Source organism: Phyllostomus discolor, chromosome 15 (genome assembly GCF_004126475.2).
Source record: "Phyllostomus discolor isolate MPI-MPIP mPhyDis1 chromosome 15, mPhyDis1.pri.v3, whole genome shotgun sequence".
NCBI classification, from domain to species: domain Eukaryota; kingdom Metazoa; phylum Chordata; class Mammalia; order Chiroptera; family Phyllostomidae; genus Phyllostomus; species Phyllostomus discolor.
Window position 1 is genome coordinate 18,986,537 of NC_040917.2, and position 21,175 is coordinate 19,007,711.

Below are 21,175 nucleotides of genomic sequence, written 5' to 3' on the forward strand. Positions count from 1 at the left end.
CACGTACTTACCAACAAAACAACCGAGCACGCAAACCCGTGGAAAGCCAGGAGTCCCATCCTCAGTTTCAAGATAAAGATACACAGGGTCAGAGTGGCTCACAAGGGCGCGTGGGCCAGGGTGATCGGCTGACTGACGCTGGCCCCCTGCAGAGAAGCACCCACTCATTGTTTCAGAGTGAAAGACTGCCTCTCTGCATTGAGTGTCGACGTGGAAACACAGGTGGTGGGAAAGGGAACCATTCCCTCTTCTGCCTAAACACTGGGCCCTGATGGTTTGCTTCTCTGCGGCGTTCCCACAACGGGCACACAAGACTTCTTTCCTTAGGTAAATAAAGCAAGACAACCGGATGGAGCCACAACGACTTTTTTTATTAGTGCTATTTATTAAGAGTTTGGCAAGGCACTTGCAAAGTCTGGTCTTGCAGGAAACAGCCAAGGAAACGTGTGGAAATAGGGTTGGTTTTTGTTTTTTTTTTTTTGGTGCAGTGGTATGGGTGAACTGCAGACAGGAGTAGCAGCTCCCAGAGACCAACCCCAAGGAGCACGTGGCCCTTGTTTTATCTGGCCGGCGCAGCAACGGCCCAAGTTATGGGGCTACAGGGATGTCGTCTAGACCGAGTCTTCTGGCTCTGGCGTTGGCAGGACACAGAACCAGAACGCCAGAGCGTGAGCCAAACATCCCTCTGCATTTTTTCTGGTCGACAGTCAAGCTGGATGGAGACGACATTTCAAACAATTACCCAAGAGCAATAAACAAGAGCATAAAAAGACGGCACAGGACTTTCTTCGGTTCTTGATAGATAAGCCCTGGCTCTCGAGCTATAAAGCGTGACATTTCTGAAGTGTGGATCCTGGAGGGGGTGGGGGAAAAAAAAACCACCACAAGAAAAAAAATGCACCATCCTAAAGATGGTCTGGCTTTCCCAGCTGGAGGTCATTGTCATTGCCTCCGAGGTGTTTTCTGGGCTCGACCGCGGGGCCACGGCAGAAAAACACACACCGACGTGAGATTGAAATAATTTATTTACCACTAGAGCACCACAAAAACAGACATACATCGTGTTAAAATACAGCGTAAATCAGTCATCGAAATACAAAACAGCTATTCTTATATTCCATTTTTTTAAACCATGCCAACCGTAAAGTTGTACTGCTGCTTAACACATAAAAACTGCCCCGCCCCCACCCCGCATACTAACCTTTCCCCCACCCCCCTCCTCCCGCCCCTCCCACGGCAATATTTACTTATGGGAAATAAAGACCTTATAGAATCCCCAAACTAAAAAAAAAAAATAATAAGATTCAAGAGATCTTAAAATAGAGCATTTAAAATATTATCAGTGCATTCATGAGGAAAGACAAAATAATACGAAACAAAATGTCATTGCTATCTGAGAAAATACCTGCAGAAATAAAAGTGATTTTTACATAGAAATTCATAGAAACGTGGAAGAGAAAATAAATCAACACTCTCAAACGTGGGATCGGGGGACACCTACCGCAAGGGGTGTTCGCTACTGTGTGTGGCTTTCTATCTCTCGCCTTTCCAGTTTCCAAACTTGTAAATCCAATTCCTCCCTTTCATTAATGGTCAGGAAGTTCCAAAAAAAAAAAGTTTACTACATCAAACAACTTCCCTTGGATTTACCCTCATTGTGCTGCTTTTTAAGTGAAACTGCAGACTCCATGGTTTGACCTATGGATTTGTATCTTAAAGCTAAATCAGGGACAATGGGCAAACTGACACCTTCTACAAACTGTGACCTAAGGTTACTGCCTCGGCAATCATGTAGCAAATCATTTATTGAAGCAAAGTAAGTCGTAGCCTCAGATCTAGAGAACACGCTCATTCACAGGGGAAAAATACGGTTTGATCATGGGAGAATTTGGTTTGTGCCTTTTCAACCTTCCGAGGATACCTACAAAAACCTTCATGTCAGTGAAATAAACAAAATGATTTGTGCTGACCTGTATTTTGTCCTTAAAGAAAAATCAATGAAAAGGCAAGTCTCTCTATTGAACCCTGAACACTACAAGCCTAATGGAAGTAAAAGAAGTTTCCTACAAACTGTCTGCTTTTCTGAGAACAGGAGGGTGCTGCACATGTGCTGACTGAGCCAGGTGGGAGGAGCCAGGTCTGAGTTTCAGACCTGAGTTTCGGTCAGGTCCGAAAGCCCTTGCTGCAATGCAAACATTTCACTTCATTGTCTCTGGATCAACATTCGTCCCGAATTTTCCTAACACGGAAGCTTTTTAATATCTGAATTGATCAGTGGTGATGCTTGGAAGAGGAGGGAAGGGGACTGAACTCAAATCTATCTTTTCCGTAACAGAAAAAAGGACAAGCGGACTCAGGTATCTTACATTATAAAAATGGACAATTTATAAAGCACAATGGAGCAAATACTATGAAACATGTATTTTTAGTGCAAGTCAAAATCTAGGGGCTTTATTCAAAAAATACTAGCCAGCTAAAGGAAACACAGTTCTGTGTGATCATTAAAAAAAAATAAAAATAAAAAAGCCCAAATTTAAGTCCCATCTAAATCAGAGTTGACATTATTACAGAACATTAAAAATATGGTAAAAATTTACACATTACACGCAAAGTAGTTAATGTTTTGATTTAATAGTTTGCAAAAAAAAAGTCTGCAGATGTGTTTCCAATTATACTGGCTTCTACACTCATCTATTGTAATAATATAGGTATGGTTACATATATCGAAACTAAGAAAAACCTATGGCATAACTAGACAGCAAGAGTTCTAGGTCTGAAGTGTGACGAGTATGTATCCAAACATTGCAACATTTCACGGGTGGACTACACTGACAAAGAACCATTTACAATTGAAAGGCAGAAAAAAATCTTACAGACTTAGTCTGACTGCAAGTTTCCTTTATTAACAGGCTTTTCAGCTTTGAACTTTACAGGAAGCTTCCTTAGGCCGTTGGTACATTGCATCGTTTCCAGGGTCTTTCTCTTTAACACCCACTCGCTGGGCCATCTAAGAACTCCCGTTGGGTTTTCATCCCACTCATCTGGCCTTTTTTTTTTTTTTCCTGGCTCGGTTGAGTTCAAGTTCCTTAAACCATCCATGAATTTTCTGGCAAAGGATTTGGTCTCCACTTTATACACCTGTTTTATTTTCCAAGGGCAATGAAATGTTCATTATATAGTAACACACAATAAATAACTCACTGTGAACTCTGAGAGTAAAAACGGGAGGGAGCCTATTGCATAGCAATACAGAAAAATCAAGTGAGGCTGGGGTTAGGAACGCATGTACAGCAACTCCACTGAACGGGATTTTCCTGTTTCTTTTTTTTTTTTTTTCTTTCACATAATTAACACTAACAAATTCTTCCAGTGTTTATTTTTTTTCTTAAAAAAAAGGTTTTGTTTCTTGTCTCTCTCACTTACAGAGTAGGCGAAATGTAGAATAAAGCCTTTGTATTTTTTTTCCTTTTGTTTCGAATGCCAGTTTTAACAAACAGAACACAAACTTCCAAAGTGTTTGAACTAGTACCGCTTTTTCAAATCATTTTTTTAACACTGATGGAACAAGGCTGTCTTATGTTTCTTGTCCTGAACATTGTTATTGTTGTCATATCATCATCATCATCATCATCATCATCGTGTGATGATCGCCTTGCCACTTTTTCAAGAATCTTAGCTGCATTTGCACGACTTTACGATCATGTTAGAGAGCTGTTCAATCTTGGGTGTTTTGCCGATGTAGTAGAGAATGGTGAGCGGTTCTAAATCCTGGGACACACAGCATGGAGAAGCGGATGCTTCCGGGTTTATGGTGTTATATAAGCTGAGAACCTGTAAGGACACCAGAGAGAAAAGACAACAACAAAAAGACAATTAATTTTTAAAGAATCACTCCCTACTCTTATCAGCCATAGCCCTGAATGGGCCATTGAAATAACTTTTGGTTTACAATTCTCTCGTCTTAACTGCCAGTCATGGTCAGAATGGTATGTGTCCCTAGTAGTCAATGAATTCATCAGTTTCCTATAGAATCCTTTTTCCATACATTGCAAACGAATGATTCTTTAAAAGTCAGAACTGCTGGACAAAACTGCTCATTTGACAGATTTGACAGTTTTTCCAGTAAGTCCTCACTTTGATCACTGCTTTGCTACATACACATTTCAGGCTTTCCAAACACACGGCTTTCTTGGTATTTGGTGTTATCTCTATACGTCTTTGTAACTGCCGTTGTTTCCTGAATGTATATTCTGCCTTCCCATCCAGAGGAAATTTTCTGTGAGGTCAGACACTTTTTAGACTTTGTTCTTACCTTGCAGGAATTGTTCTCTGGCCAAATGAGACTCATGAGTAAGGCGAAGGAGAAATGAATACACAGATAAGTAGAAGAATACAACTTTTTACTAATACCTCCATCAGAGTTTCAGTCTGCCCTTAGGTATAGGAAAAAAAAAAAAACCTGTCTGCAGTGTGAAATCTTTCTATGCTAAGCATCTTCCCAGGTCAATTTAATGTCACCTAAATTTTCATGTAAAAGAGAAAAGGAGAAGGGTGGTAAACACGCAATACAAGATATAGGTAATGCACTATAATTATAGACCTGAAACCTGCCCTGACTGGCGTGGCTCAGTGGATTGAAGGCAGGCTGCAAACCAAGGCATTGCAGGTTCGATTCCCAGTCAGGGTACATGCCTGGGTTGCAGGCCACGGCCCCCAGCAACCGCACATTGATGTTTCCCTCTCTCTCTCTCTTTCTCCCTCCCTTCCCTCTCTAAGAATAAATAAATAAAATCTTTAAAAAAAGAATTATATACCTGCAACCTATAGAATTTTATTACCCATGTCACTCACATACATTCGGTAAATAAATAAATAGGAAAAAAAGCGTCTTCATGTATCATTGCTTCATCAAAAGCAATCTATATTTTAATTGTTCCCTTTCTTACACTGGGCTTCCAACAATAACAAAAACAAGAATCCGCCCTCCACTTAGCTCCGCGGGGGCCAGCCAGCCCTAAAACAGACGGAGGAGAAAGTCCTGCTGTCCATCCCGAACCGTGAACCCCCTCCTTTCTCAAAGGCGAACGTGACTTTTCCCGGGGGGAAGTATGTAGGTCCCCCCGGCGATGACAGTCATTTCTAAGGATGCCATTAATGTGTTAGGCAAACAGCGAGTGACCTTTTCCTCGAGATTCGCTGCGCTGTTTTCAGCCCGAGACAGAAGACCCGTTCAGCGCGGCAACACTGGCCACTTTATGAGGCTACCTCTGGCTCCTCGGGGAGCTGTCCAAACCACATATTTGCACCCATGACAGTTATCCTTCCTCTCCCCTCGGAAAACAAGCGCGGGCTCTGCCTTCACACACTCCCTCTGTGTATCTGGGAGGGGGAGTTGGGTTTCCACTTGGCAGCGGGACCTCGCCCACATTGCAGCTCCCGTTGCCACGGCCCAGAGGAAGCCGCCTGGCCCGAGAGCTCGGACAGAAGGACAGGCAGGAGCAGGCCGCGCTCACGGGGCCAAGCACATGCTCAGCGGCTGCTGCCAACATCTACAGGGGACTTGGGAAAACAGCTGAAGGAAGGTGGGGGGGCGGGGGGGGGGTGGTGCGTGGGGCGTATCTATCAACTTCAAATCCAGCTTATGGAGGCATTTATAAATAAATAGACTTCGTGTTCCGTGAACGCATGATTTTTCATAGGCAATGAAAGAGGAATTTGGAAAGTACGGATTGTCTGAAATAATTGATAACCCCGGAACTCTTTGAGCGCAGCCGAATGCGCTTTGTGATCTTGGCGGCAGATGCACTTTCCTGCCCTGCGGTGAAGCCGATTTCTCTGATGCCTCTTTAATAAGGAGATTTGCAGCGGCGTGACTCCGGGGGCAGCCGCGCTGCAAGAGTGAAATTCAGTAAGGCACAGCGCTCCGGGGCCTGGTTGTTAAACAAGGGGCCTGCCTTCCAAGCTTTGGTTTGTTCCTGGCTGTCTGATCGTGGGCAAGCCACCTAGACCATACAGATTCCCCTCTCTCTGGAAAAGTGAGAGGTTTGGACAAGATAGCTAGGTGGCCTTTTTCATCGTCACCCACCAGAGAGAAGCATTTGGACGAATACCGTTATCACGGAGGAAAGGCCTCTGCTAATCTGGGCTGGGAGCCCTGGCGCCCAGTCTCAGCCCGGCCTTCTGAGGCCTTGTGTCCTCACAGACCACCTCTGTGGTCGTCACGTGAACCCTCAAGTTTGGCCTTACTGACTTTAAACATACTTTTGGGTGGAGACATTCCTTCTGACCAGAAAGAACTGAGGTTCGAAGAAGTGACATGACCTGCTCATTGTCAGGGGCCAGTGGTTTACTTGGCCGAAGCATCTGCTGAGGCCTCAGTGTCCTTCCTTGCCATGTGACCACCTGGCACTGGGACAACTGGGATTCATCTGGCAATACAGCTGGCCCCTGAACAACACGCGTGTGAACTGCGTGGGTCCACTTCGATTCAATAGGTGCACAGCCAGCCCTCAATACCTCGGATGTTTGCTTCCGCATATTCAACCAATCACAGATGGGGAGGGCCGGCAGGAGGCACCGCCCTGCTCCCTATCACAGAAGGGACTTGAGGGTCTGCAGGTTTGGGTATCTGTGAAGGGTCCTGGAACAAATACCTTGCAGATACAGAGGGATGACTGGCATTAACTCTTGGAGGAGTCAAAAGTTATCCGTGGATTTTCAACTGCATGTGTGTAGGGTGCACAGTGCCCCTAACCCCTGCATCATTCCAGGGTCAAATGTTATTGGCGGGTACACATTAGCAAGCCGAGAAGAGGAGAGACAAGTCAACCAAACGCTTACCCTACTGTGCTGAGTGTCCGAACTCCATAAATATGGGCACGCCCCGGCACAGAAGTTGGCATTGTACCCTTTAGGTTCATGGATCCATTTCCACCCAAGATCCCTCTTGAAATCAATGTAAAGTGGACGCAGGCAGCAATTATCCTGCACATTTCTGTTAAAAGAAGAGCAATGGGGATTGTAAAGCTTATTTTCTTCCTGCCCCTCACCCCAACCAGAAAAGCGACTCATTCATTTATTCAACACATATCTATAAGCAAATATCACAGGCCAGGTCTTTTAATGGTTTTACTGTAACCTAAGTGACCTTCATGATGGGGGATTAGGGGGATTAGCTGGGACGACTTTCCCTTTTTAGTTCTACAGCATGACCCCCCTGAACGTGACTTTGAAAATCAAGCCTTTCCCATGATGGACTGGATAGAAGCAGAGAGTGGCTGATGGAGACCAGCCTCTGTCCAACCCACATGGCACAGAGTGGCCATCCAACCCCAAATATGAAACGATGAAGCGCAAGAGTTATTTTCAAAGCTCCATCTCAGGTATTTTCCTTTGAAAATAAATCCTTTGCTTCACGTCATGTTTCTTGATCTAGGAATGAACCAAAGACCAAGAACCATGGCATCTTGCTTAGTACGAACACTGGCCCTGACCCCCCCCCCCAAAAACGCCACGTCCCTGTGAACTTGGACACTCTGTGCACCTAATGGGTGAGGACTCCTCGCAGCCCTACAGCTCTGGAAATGGAGAGAGAGCTCGCCTCTTAGCAGGCTTGATGAGAAGCCCTGGGAGCACACTCACACTCTCCCTCCATGGACTCACGTGGGAGGGGGGACAAATCTGTGTTGCCCTCACTTCCCACATATCCTGCAGCTAAAGGAGTGACAGAGAATGTTCTTCTTCCATCTCCCTCGTCCCCGTTACTGCAAAAGCGCTACGACCTTGGGCCCTGCGCCGTGAGGACCAAGGCTTCGTGCAGGTGGTGAGACTCCCTAACCAGGCCCCCTTGCTCTGGCGAGCAGAGAGCTGATCTTCCTCTCCAGCCCCAAAGGGCTTCCCAGGGACTCGGGAGGTTACGAGATGGTGAGCACAACTTGGAAATGACAACTACACTCAGCCTCTGGGAAGAGGGATGTCAGGAAACGTGGGGCCGCCCTGTTCTGTGCCTGGCCTTACGCCGTGCGCACGGGTCACAGAACGGGCCAAGGCAAGTGCAAGAGTTACCGGACGCAATCCCTTCGTGCTATTTTTATTTTCTTTACCTAAAGCAATAGGCTGCATCCAAGGCGCGCTTCTTCCGCCGGTTGGACTGTTGTGACTCAAGTCTGTAGGAGGGTAACAACATTAGCAGGAGGTGTGGGGTCTTCCCACTGTTTTTTTTCCTAGTGGACTTTATAGTTTTCTGATCACCACTGGTATATGTGGAGGTGCCATCAATACCTTGAAAAAATGCATTCGGGTAATCAACATTTAGCTTTACCTTCATCAAATATCATCAGCCCTACTTTCTTGTCTGTTTGTTTGCTTCTATTGTCACAAAGAGCAGTGATGACTGGCAACGGTCACTCCCCACAGAACCAGACATGGTACAACAGGACGGCAGCGGGCGACAATGAGTACTTCTAAAGGGGGCTCTTGTCAGAAGGCCGTTCAGGGTCCGAGACAGGGCTTGTTGGTTCTGAAAGTCACTACGGAAGAAGTCTTTGACCTCCAGTCCCGGGGCAATCTAGGCGGGTGACCTGAGTCGACCCTCCGTGCAGGCTGTGTCCAAACCCTTCCGTGACTGAACACACAGCAGCCGAACCTGCCCGGTCCCCCGTGGGCTCATGCTCTTCTTGGGACCACGGAACACGAAAGCCTTTCCTAATGGCTATAAACTAAGCCTGACACTGACTTGCAGTGAATTAGGTGCCAGGGAAACAGGAGTTGCCCTTCCCTAATGCTATCTGGGGAGGCTGGGAAGAAAGGGCTTTTTCACTGAGTTGATGACATCCTTAACACTTCCCTGATTCCATCTGAGAGTGAGAAACTCGAGCACCCCAAAGCACTCGGAGGAGACTGCCAGTTTCAGCATTTAATCTCCTCCCGGAGGGAATCCTGAGCAGGCTTGAGAGTGACATAAATCTCTCGACCCCTGGGAGGGGGCTAAGAGCTAAAAGGCCATGGCAGCCTTCTGCAAGTGCATGGTGTCGCTTAGGGGAAGGAAACCGGCTGCCTGACCTGGCGGTGCTGCACCCGCAATGGCACCCACTTCCCCCTCAGCCCCTCATCATCCAATAACTCATTATCTAACAGCCTTTGGCCCTGGCCAGGTGGCTCAGTTGTTTGGAGCATCGCCCAGTACACCAAAAGGTGGCGGGTTCGATTCCCAGTTGGCACGCACAGAGAAGGCAACCAACTGAAGTCTCTCCCTCACATCAATGTTTTTTTTTCTCTCTCTCTCTCTCCCCCTCTCCCACACCACCCCCTTCCTCTCTCCCTCTGAAATCTATAAAGAACATATCCTTGGGTGAGGAGTAAAAAACAAAACCACTTTAACATACCATTGGATGCCCATGTACTGTGGGCATCTCCTCATTGTCCTTGACTTTGGCTACTTCACTAACAGGTGAGCAAGGGTCTGGAGGACACTATGGCCTTGTTATGAGTTTATAAACTACAGTCCAAGCCTGATAAGGAAGGCAGTCAGAACCCTGGGCACCCACTAGTCAACATGAAGTGGTCCCCCCCACGGGAGTCAGCGGAAGGGGCCGTGGAGCGAGGGGCATTCCCTCTTCTCCGGCATACAACTGTGGGGTCCTGACGCTGGTTTGGGGGACTTGCTTGAATGCTGAGCATAGATGGGAAGTTGGTTTGCTTAAATGAAGAATATAGAGCTTAACTGTTGAACGGTGTGAGCGCTGGCCCGTCAGTCAGTCAGTACCACCAAGTCATCACTGGGCATTGAACAGCACAAACCAGGAAGCAATTCCTGTCTTCCAAACCCTTCTGCCTTCCCGTGTCTCTCTCCAACCATACCTCGGCCCAGACCATGAAACTCCCCAGGCCTCCCCCAACAATCCCACTTTCACATGCGAACTGACTTCATCCCCCGCGAGATTAACAACGCAGGCCCTCCCCGCCACGCCTCAGATGACTAGGTTTCACTTACCTGCAAATCTTGCTTCTAGCTCTTCGCTTTTATTGGGGATGATGTAATTGTTAGATGCTACAAAGGTGCAGCAGGGACAGTGTAAACTTATTTTAAATCCCAGGTTCCTGTCTGGAAAACAGGAAGTTAAGGCGGTCATTTGCATGCACATCTGTGCCCTCAAACCTGCAGCCAACTTGCAATAACTGAGGGTCGCTAGGCATCTAGGGGGGTCAGCAGAGGGTGGGGGGTTACCTTTATGGTGGAGCCACTCATGCACGGCATCGGTCACATCAAAGGAGAGCCATTCCCCTTCAGCTCTTGTTTTCACGACTTTGCTGTCGATGTAGCGCTGGTTTGGCGACGTTACATCCTTGGCTTTGAGAATCTAGAAGGGAAAAGAGGGAGGGACAGGACTCAGTGGGCATACGGACAGCAGGACAACACCAGAGCCGGGCAGCACGGTCTCCCAGCTCACTATTTAAATTTAGCTCCAATCCAGCGTCTCCACGCGGTGTCCTCAAGAAAGCACGGCCACGAGCAGGAAAGCATCATGCCAGGCCGTTCGCCGTGAGAAACAGAGCTACTAAATCAGCTGTGTGTTAGGATAAAGGTGACAGGAACCATAAAGCCGAGTGTCTAAGAGAAAGTGACAGTAATTATTTTACTTTGCTGACATAAGCTGTGCAAGCCTTCAACCATAAATTCTGCACTGCGCAGTTAATGGTTTTGTGATTCTGTTTCCTGACATTTCATTTGGGGAGCTGGGCTGTGGGCAGGGGTCTGGGTCAGAGGGCCCGTGCTCCCCCTCCGCAGGCCCCTGGATTATAAATCGCCTGCTAATAAAGAGAGGAAGGTCCTGACCCCGGTTCCTAAATCCACTGGCATTAAAAAACGCGGCATGCCTCAGCTCTTGAGGTAAGTCTTGAGCTGGGGTTTTTACTCTCAGTGTGACTTGCTATGATTTATAAAGATATTCCATACCCTGCAGATTAAGCACGGATTTGGGCAGGAGAGGCCTGGCCCGGTGCATGGTGCACGTCTGAGACCAACACACTGAACAGCCTGAACACTAAGATTTAGAAGGATGCATTTACTGCAAATAAATAAACAGCAAGTGTAGACATTCTTGAATTTCTGTAGGAAGTGAACATTGTTAGGGGTTAAAAAAATCTGTCTTTAAATGACAATGGGTCTGTTTCCTTTTTTTTTTTTTTGATGTATTAGGGGAACGGGTTAACAAAATTGCCTGGGTTTCAGGTGCACAATCTTACAACACCTCATCTGAACACTGTATTGTGTGTTCACCCCCCCCAAAGTCATCAAGCATCCATCCATCACCATTTAATCCCCCATCCCTCCCTCCACCCCCTTCTACCCTCCTCCCTCCAGCAGTCACCATGCAGTGTTTTCGGAACCAGCCGAACCACCATGCAGTGTTTTCGGAACCAGCCGAACCAGGATCCTAAGTCTCCCAGAGCGATATAGCCTCCCTACCCAGAGCCTCAGCCTGCCTTTCTCAGGGTTTAGGGGGGCTTGAGCCCTGTGCTGCTTTCTGCCGCCCTCCCGACATCGAGTCTGACTCCTCGGTGGTCCTTTCAGGCAGGTGGCCCCAGTCTCTCCCACAGGTTCCTAAGCTTCCTCGGGGACGCGACTTCAATGCGATGTCATTTCAGAGCACAGCGCTTGATTTAATTGAATGGCTATCTGAATGTCTAGAAGATTTATTGACTCTTCTTTAAACTTTGTAAAACAAACACAAACAATCTTCCTGTGGATTTTAAAATATACTTCTCGTCCGTGTGTATATATGACTTGTCTCAGGTCATTTGGCAACAAATGCATCCTAGAATATTTAGCGTTATCGTAGAGCAGGGGTTTTTTTCTGGATTAAGCAAGTTTACAAAAGGAAAGAGATTCATACAATTGAACTCAGAGGTGCTGGCGTGAATTTTAGGCAAACCCAACTAGAAGACCTTGAGGTCTGCTACTCCAGCAAATGCTGAGGTCCAGCGAACCCCATTAAGTGGGGGAATCTAATCAGGGCTCTTCCAATAGGCAAGAGAGGTTCTTTGTGAATTAAAGAAGCAGATACACATGACTTGAGGGCTGGGCAGAGCTGGGTTCTGGCCTTAGTGCACGTTACTTACTTTAACACAATTCTCAAAACACTGCTGTGAGGTTGATTAGGAAAAGCGAACTCCGGTAGGTTAGGTCTCTTTCCCCACGTCTCCCACTGCACAAGGGTGGAGAGAGCCCGGAGCAAAGCTACCATTTCCCACTGCAGAGCCGGGGTGCGAAGGCTGTAGGGTGGTGGGGGTCAGGGTTGGAGCACGAGTCCCCCGTGCCCTCTTCTGGGGGACAGAGAACGTGACATGACCGAGGCAAAGATGTTTAATGAGACTATAATCACTGCTGGCACACGATGAAAACGTGAAATGTGGCATGCACGCAAAGTTAATGCCGATAACTTTAAAAACCAAGCCGCACAGCTGCCGATCCACTGAAAACCAGACTTCGCCTTGAAAACGCTCCCGGTTGGGCAAATAAGATTCCACCTAGCGAGTTCAGAATAAATGGTATACTTAACCTAATCTAGGATTAACAATGAGAAAACAATGGTGGAGAAGTTTCCACGCACTTCCATCTGCCTCATTGCCTAAAAACAACTAATATACCCAGAATGCATTTTTTCTGTCTTAAAATTGTTCCCCTAGCTGACCTCCTATAATGATGCATTATTTTATAATGTTTTGTGTATCTTCTTTGCTCCTAATTAGCATAGTGTGTATCTTAGTCACGTTCATACCCTTAACATTTAGACATACTGTCTAGAACAAAACATTGCTCTCATTGTTGAATTAATTACATATAAGATATATTAATACATCTGATACACTTACATAAACATAAATATAATAAATATAAGTATATGCAGTCTCAGAATTTTAAAAATAAATCGTGACCATATCAACCAAATAGGCAGGAAACACACTGGAAAATCTATGGAAATTCTTCACCGCACAGTGAAGGAATAAATCTGGATGATCTTGCTTGAAAAGTGAACCAAAGAAGAGCAAAAATATTCTGAAACATTTTTCTTTGTAAAATCTCATTAGAAGGGAAGCACTTTCTTAGCCACAGAACAAACACGGGTAAGTTCTGACAATGAACAACTTGGTACTGTCACGTGGGCAAAAGGCCCTCTAGATCTTCTTACTAGTTCAAGACCAGGCCAGTTTAAACCACCCAAGAAAGCCGGCCAGCCAGCCAGCTACATGATTCTGGAACGTGGAAGCGACTCGCTGTCTCAAGCTTTCTGGCCAAGGAGTTCTTAAACGCACTTGTTGTAGCTTAACTCCCTTCTCCCTGGTCCGGTCCTCCATGCAGCCGGAGACAGCTGCTCTCCATCACTCAGAGAATATTCCTCCTGTTCCTGGAGGCTGTTACCAAGTTCCCCTCAGCATGTTCCAGCGCTCGCTCGCTCTCTGTCTCTCTCTCTCTCTCTCTCTCTCTCTCTCTCCCTCCCTCTCTCTAAGCTAAATAAACCCAGTTCCTGAAGCTGATACTTACAGGGGCAGCGTCCCAAACCTTTCATCACATGGTCTCTAACAAGGATGAAGGATGCTATATAAAAGCACACCTCCCCCAGCTTCATGATTTCGCTTCAGAACTGGCTAGAAAACCTTCCACTCATGTCTCAAAGTCTCCAGCCTTGACTTCAAAGGTCTCTCCTTTCTAAGATCAGGCACAACCTCCTTACTCCCTGTTTACCTGCCGCATACCACCCACGCTAAGGGACACTGGAAGGGAAGAAAACCAGCCCGCTGCTCTTACCCGTCAGCCCTTTCTTAAACTCAAGAATGTATACAGAAATGGCCAGATCGGTCAACTTCCCATTGGATTTTAGCCTTGCTGTCTCTGCCTTTCCCTACTCTCCCAACGAGTGTGTTGGGTGATAACAGTCGTGAGTATACGGATGTTTTCTGTACAACCACAGGTGTTTCTGAATTTCTTTTTTTAAGATTTTATTTATTTATTTTTAGAGAGGGAAGGGAGGGAGAAAGAGAGAGAGAGAGAAACATCAATGTGCGGTTGCTGGGGGCTGTGGCCTGCAACCCAGGCATGTGCCCTGGCTGGGAATCGAACCTGCAATGCTTTGGTTCGCAGCTCGCGCTCAATCCACTGAGCTACATCCACTGAGCTACGCCAGCCAGGGCTTAAATTTCTTTATACGTCTTTACATGACTAAGAAAATTCCGATGAATAGTAGAAACTCTCCTAACAACTGGCCCGGTTAACCAGGATGGGGCATTTGTCCTGCAATGTGTATTAGCGGATGCCCCCTGAATGCTGGGCCTCGTTGCTAGAAAGCTCCTATCTAATAACTCCCAAGCACGTGTGGCCTCATCTGTTGAGTTGTGCACTGAGTGGGTAGCGACCATACATGTTTCTAAACCTGTTTAGGATAGTTGGACTTGATATTGTAATTATACAAGTTAATGAAACGGTCCAGAAACTGATGAAATACAGGACCAAAAGTAAAGAGAGCTTTGCTTTTTTTTTTTTTTTTTACTCCAGTGGAGCACCTTAGAAAGTCTTCATAAAGACAATTTGCTTCAATTTTTTTCGTGAAAGTGTGGTGATTCCTCAAAAAAAAAAGTAAATGTAGAATCACCATATAATCTGTCAGTTCTACTGGCAGGCGTACACCCACAAGCACTGAAAGCAGGGCCTTGGGCAGAGACTTGTACGCCAATGCTCACGGCAGTGTCACCTGCAGTAGCTGGAAGGCAGAAGCGACCTAAGTGTCCATCCATAGACATACGTACACTAGAACTTCATTCAGCTATAAAAAGGAATGAAATGCTGATCCATGTTGCCACATGGATGCACCCTGAAACCATTATGCTAAAGGAAACAAGGCAGGCACAAAAGGACACATATTATATGGCTTCGCTTCTCTGAGGCACCTAGAACAGGCGAATTCATGGAGATAGAAAACAAAACAGAGGTTCCCAGGGGCTGTCAACTAAATGTTTCTAGAATTCTTGGCTGTAATTGGCATTTTTCTTTACATAACAGAACAACAGCCATTCCTTAGGGAGCAAGAAAAGAGAGCTTCTAATGCATTGCAAATGAGATTTAGCTGTCTATCATTTAGCTACCACCCACGGTGATGTTGGAATGTTACCTTCACTATGTTATCTATATTATATTCAAATTATCCACGTATCACCTTTGGCAAGCCTCTAAGCTCTCCACTGAATTACAAAACTCCCTACATGAAAGGATCCATTCATCTCTCTGCCACTGGAAAGCAGCCAATCAGGGAGTGGAGAGAGGCAAAAGTCACTGGTGTTATCCAATAGTTCGGGGCAATAAATAAATAAAAGAAATAATAGTCCAGATGCAAAATCACAGCTAGAGGAAATCTTCGTCTTAAAGGCATAATGCCGTAAATTAACTCAGGATTTGGCTTAGACGCGAAGAACAGCCCTCCCACTCCCATGAGGCATTGCAAAGAGCTGTAAGGAAGCCTTGGAAGCTCTATTTTGCTTTGCACACTCAGGCATCAACAGACCTACAGGAGAGCCCAGAAGCCAAAGCAACTGGACTTCTAATGGAAATGGAAACTTCGCCACGGGGCAGCGGAGAAAACCTGCCACCAGCTTCGCTACCGTCAGTGCACCTTGCTGTTGTCTTAAAATGCACTGAATGCGTTCAATGTAGTCAGTGTAAACATTCGCCGTGGCTCGCACGGGTTAGCAAACGGACTAAACACGCACTGTGCTGGCCATGAGCGCCACCCTCTCGGGTCTGCCGGACTTGGAGTTATGGACCTCAGCACCATGACATGCTGGCGTCAGAAAGGCGCGTAGGAGCCATCTGCCCCGAAACAATACGTTGCATTCATTCTCCACCATCTCTGTCTCTGAAGGCTTCTCCTGAGGTGTGAGGAGTCCTGCCCCTCTTCGCCAATAGACAAGCCGTTCCATTTCCTCTGCGGCCCCAGAGATGTCTTAGAAAAACCCACGTGTGTGTAGAAGTCACTAGTGTAGCGAAAAGGTTCCTAGGCTCCAGAGTCACGCAAACACGTACCATCACGTACTGAATCAGTGAACTTCTTATTTATGGAAGGGTTGATAAAACCCACTCATATTTTTTTAGAGAATTAAATGACTCAGAGAAGGCCAAGAGCCTATGACATTGCTTGGTATTCGATAGATATGAATGATTATTATAATCAAGTCACTTACCTCGTCCAAACCTTCCAGGAGCTTCTGCTGTCTGGTGAATAAACTTCAGATTCCTCAGATCAGTATTTAAGACACAACTAGCCACCACCCTGTCATCCTAAAGATGAGCCTCCCATTTCTGGAATCCCAACCTAAACACGGTCCCTAAACCATATATTTTATGTCCCAAACGCTGTGTTTAGGTAAGTATCCCTACTGATTTTCTCCTAAAAATGAGATAAATCACAGAACCAAAAAAAAACCCCTTTCTATTATTTCTTCACTCCAGCTGAAAAATATAAAATTAAAACATTTTTAATGTTTTAGTAAAAAAATAAAAACTGTACTTTTACTCCAAAGGCAGCGCTCTTGTCCTGGCTCCCCAGCGACTGCTGGTTGTGCGGAGCGGCCAGCCCCTGGCCCTCAGGGGCTCCCAGGGAAAAGCTGTGTGTGTGTGTGTGTGTGTGTGTGTGTGTGTCAACGTTAATTTCTTCCAGGGGGGGATCAAGCCCCGAATAGACAGAGGGGAACAAAGCATGGAAGTCTCCACAAACCCCGTGTTCTGGTTTGCTGATGCTAGCAGCTTTGAGAAGAGGTGTTCATTGCTTTAATTTGGGAGGAATCTGACGCTCTGGGTGGAAATCTCGATAATCCCACATTTACTCTCATGCAGACAGACACCAGCACACTCTGGGCTTATCCGCGGGAGAAACACCCAATTCCCCCTAATCCTTCGACATCCATCCTCCAGAAAGCTTTCATGGCCTGGGGGGGGGGGGTTGGGGGGGAGCCTTCTGTCCTCATGACAAAACAGCCCGCGCACACCCCACAGAGATTATGTACACATCACATACATTATGTGTACGTGAAAACAAAAAGAATCACCAGATAGTGTAAGCAGTTTTATACTATATTTTGCCTGTTCTAGTCACTATACTGCATTGTGAAATGAAAATTAGGGAGAAAGAGCCAAGAAAGAGAATTCCCAGAGAACTGGAACTTAGGGGCAGAAACTCGGCTCCGTGTTCCCGCCTGACAGCAGCGCCCTAGAACGAGGCCGGGTCACCCTGCGGGTGCCGAACAAGCGGACAAGCGGCCTGATTACTCTCGGGGACTTCGCCGGCTCCCCATCGCCATGGCCTGTAACCACCTCGGTTCCTTTGTACCTGCATCCCCTGGGAGGTGGTAAGGGAGGAAGGGATACCTCGCCAGAGCTCCACCACAGCCTCAGAGTAGACTCCTGTGGAATCTGCACCAGCTTCCAAAGACAGACGCCCATAGAAATCTGGCCTCTGGCCTTGGCTGGCGTAGCTCAGTGGATTGAGTGCGGGCTGCGAAACAAAGCATCACAGGTTCGATTCCCAGTCAGGGCACATGCCTGGGTTGCAGGCCATGGCCCCCAGCAACCCCACATTGATGTTTCTCTCTCTCTCTCTCTCTTTCTCCCTCCCTTCCCTCTCTAAAAATAAACAAATAAAATCTTTTTTAAAAAAGAAAGAAATATGGCCTCTGGAGCTCGGTGTCTCCGTTACTGAGTCACCCTATCGTCTCTTCCTCCACGTGGTGTGTGGTTCCTGTCGGACACCTGTCCACGCGCCATTAGGATGAAGGACGGCACATGGAGAGCTTTATGGAAGTGACACACACAGGCAACTCCCTCATTTGTGACGAAAACGCCCTATATTTCTCTATTGTTGCCTGTTTGCCCGTTCTCTACAGACGGGCCTCTGTGCGGACTGTGCGTGCACAAGTGAATCCATGTCCACAGGTGGAGGACGAAGGAGCCCCTTGTGTGGTCAGCAGTCCCTCGGAAGCTGCAGCCCAGTCACGTGCCTGGAGCCGCTGTCTATGAGTCACGCAGCAGAGAAAGAGATCCGGCCGGCCAGAAGTCACACGAGCACAGGCAAGGAGAGAAACATACGGTACGGTCGCTGATGGCAGACTCTGAGGGGAAGCTGAGTCAGGTCAGTCCTTAAGGCTGAGCCACACAGCCATTGGGACAATGGATTCTGACAATCACCACTGTTCCCTGCCTCAGGGTGGGAGCCAGTGTCCCCGACAAGTCTGTAAGCTTTCTGGGGCCGCAGCTTCTGATGTTCTTATTTGATCTTCCTTTCCAATCCCACTCTGCCCGGCACTAACACACTCACACCTGGGGAGCACACTTCTCACACCCTTTCCTACTTCCTGGCTACCGATACACATGTGGCCTCTTCTGTAATGTAAGCCCCTGCTTGTAGTCAGCAGAGCACTTTGATTTAGAAGGTGTGACTCTAAAGTAACAAGTCTAAGAAAATGATGATGCGTCTGGTTTTTCTACAAACATGCAGGTTTATAGGTTACCCAAGAATATCAGTTTCATTCATTGATGGTATCATATTTTCACTACATGGTTTTTACCCACTTAATCAACATTAGCTGTGAATAAATAACAGAGAATGAATACACACACACACCTATGTGTGTATGTTTCTATTTCTTTTTCATATAAACAGAAGGACATCTTTAAAACAAACGTAGCAGAATTTCTAAATCCAAATAGATGAATGGCTGCTCGCATAACCCTGGATCAGAGGGGATTCTGTCCGTCAGAGATGACTGATGTCATTACAGCATCGTCTTAGAACCACAGGCCAGCTCCAGGGGGAAACAGAACCTGCGTTCCAGATGACGAGCAAATCCCGGGTCACCACCTACTCCTTGTGCACCCAGCGTGCTCGACCCTCACACAGAAACTCAGGGGACAAGCACAGCCATCAACATTCCGTGGTGGAGAACTGTGGCTCAGGCTGACGTGTGACTGGTAAGAGCAGAAAGCTAATGAGAAAAGGCAGCAGGTGAACCCAGGGCTGATGGGCAGCAACATTTCTCTTCTTTCCTGCCCTGGGCTGCTCACCGGCAACAGAATGAGACCCTCGCCCGCAGAGCGAGCTGAAGACGGGACCTAAGGGGAGTAGGGAGCAAACTGCGGGGGCAGCCACAGAGAACCCCCGCTCTGCAGCAACAGGGGCCACGGGGAGGGTTCACTCTTAAGAGATCTCGAGCAGATTTTAAAGTTAAGGGACTGTTGCTTTAAAAAGTTCAACTTCAATGCTTTGGAAATGGTAATAATATTGAATAATAATAGTAATAATGGTCACCATCGAGTAGACAGATATTCTGCTAGGAGTGTCCCTGTATTGTCTACCTTATGAAGTCCTTGCCAGCCCTGGCTGGCATTGCTCAGTGGGTTGAGCGCGGGTTGCAAACCAAAGTGTCGCAGGTTTGATTCCCAGCAGGTACATGCCTGGGTTGCAGGCCATAATCCCCAGCAACTGCACATTGATGTCTCTCTCTCTCTCTATCTCCCTCCCTTCCCTCTCTAAAAAATAAATAAATAAACATCTTTAAAAAAAAAAAGAAAAAAAAAGTCCTGGCCCAGCAGATGCTTGTATCCACAGTTCGCAGGTGTGGAAATTGTCTCCATGATGTGACTTCCTCCAACTCCCCAAAGGGGCAGAGCCACACTTCAAACCCACACCGGCCCAACTGCAAAGCCTGTGTTCTCTCCACTAGTTTGGCAAAGTGGTCAAGGGCATGGCCTCTGAGGCCAGACTGCCCGGGTTCTAATCCTGGCTCTGCCTCTTCGTAGCTGCATAGGCAGAACAAGTTTCTTAACTTCTCTGTGCCTCAGTCTCCCCATTTGTAAGACGAAGATAATAACAGTACCTACCTTCTGGGGTTATTGAAAGGATTCAATGAATCAGTCTCCATAAAGCACTTAAAACAGTGCCCAGCACATGGTGAGTTGTGACAGCAATGATCACCACCGTTGTTCCTGAGTCCCATTGTGAGGACAGGCACAGTTAGTTCTGCTGCAGGGTTATTAACACCGTTTTGACACAGTGGGGCGGAACTGCCGTCCACACGAGTTTTGGGGTTCTGTCTGCTCACGAAACCCTGGGCCACCTCATCCCTAAGGCAAACGATAACGCTCCGATTTCCATAGGAAACAAGCCTGTCATTTGATCGGGTTTTAAAAAACCCTGAGATATTAATAGCCTTGTGCAAACAAAGTGTTTATTATACCTCACGGCTTTTTTCTTTCAAGTGGGTTACTATACGGTGTGTGCCACCGAGGTGGCGCCGGGGTGAGGGCCGGCGTGAAGGGCACGGTGTGCTGTAAAACTCTGTCCAACACACAGCACAGTCTACCATTTTTTTCCAGTAGTGCTTTCTGCAAAGTCTAATTGAACAGACAGTCAGTTTTGTTGGCTGACCTCTTTTTATTTTACACCCCCTGGGGCAACATGCGAAATGAAAGCTGAACTCTGTATGTGTGTGTGTGTGCACGCGCGCATGTGTGCATGAGACAGGCACACGCATGTGTTTGGGGTTAGGTAAAGGGGGATATTTTCATGAACTCCCTTAGTGCCGTACTCCCCAAAATGTTAGGACCCCCAACCTTCATTCGGCAGCAATAGGGTCCCTTAGAAAGCAAGCCTATGGCATCAACCTTGAGTTTTCACTCTCAACCCTTAGGGGTGCGCATGGTTTGAGATTGTTTGCAGAGATGACACATGCGCGAGTAAAATGTTCATGACAGTGGCCGGTGACACTTCTCACGCTAGCCTCCTTGCTTACTTAGTTGACTCCATAATCCCCACTTCACCCTTTTATCCTCCATACGGAAATACCACTTAACATTTACTATACAGCTTGAAACCAAAAATAAAATGGTATGAATGGCGTAGGATCTACATACTGTTTTGTAGATCTTTGCAACTTGGCCATAAAAATGCTATTTTATCACATCTGACAAACCAGCGACTGCCTAAATGCAAGTTGAAATCGGCATTAAAGCCTGGCTGGCGTAGCTCAGTGGATTGAGTGCGGGCTGCGAACCAAAGTGTTGCAGGTTCGATTCCCAGTGAGGGTACATGCCTGGGTTGCAGGCCATGCATGACCCCCAGCAACTGCACATTGA

At 46.8% G+C, this 21,175-nt stretch overlaps 1 protein-coding gene across 3 annotated transcripts in view; it reads right to left on the minus strand.

Annotated features, from left to right (window-relative positions):
- Positions 1–1,011: 1,011 nt before the first annotated feature.
- TGFB2 (transforming growth factor beta 2) overlaps positions 1,012–21,175 on the minus strand; it is a 69,912-nt gene continuing 49,748 nt past the window's right edge. For 2 of the 3 annotated variants that reach the window (XM_028531385.2, XM_028531386.2), the window contains 5 exons: positions 10,226–10,358; positions 9,992–10,102; positions 8,103–8,280; positions 6,841–6,994; positions 1,012–3,831 (listed from right to left, as the gene is read on the minus strand). In XM_028531385.2, coding sequence (XP_028387186.1) covers positions 3,673–3,831; positions 6,841–6,994; positions 8,103–8,280; positions 9,992–10,102; positions 10,226–10,358 — 735 coding nt within the window. In that variant the 3' untranslated portion in view covers positions 1,012–3,672. The remainder of the gene's footprint in view (positions 3,832–6,840; positions 6,995–8,102; positions 8,281–9,991; positions 10,103–10,225; positions 10,359–21,175) is intronic. The other variant, XM_036016162.1, reaches the window with a different exon arrangement.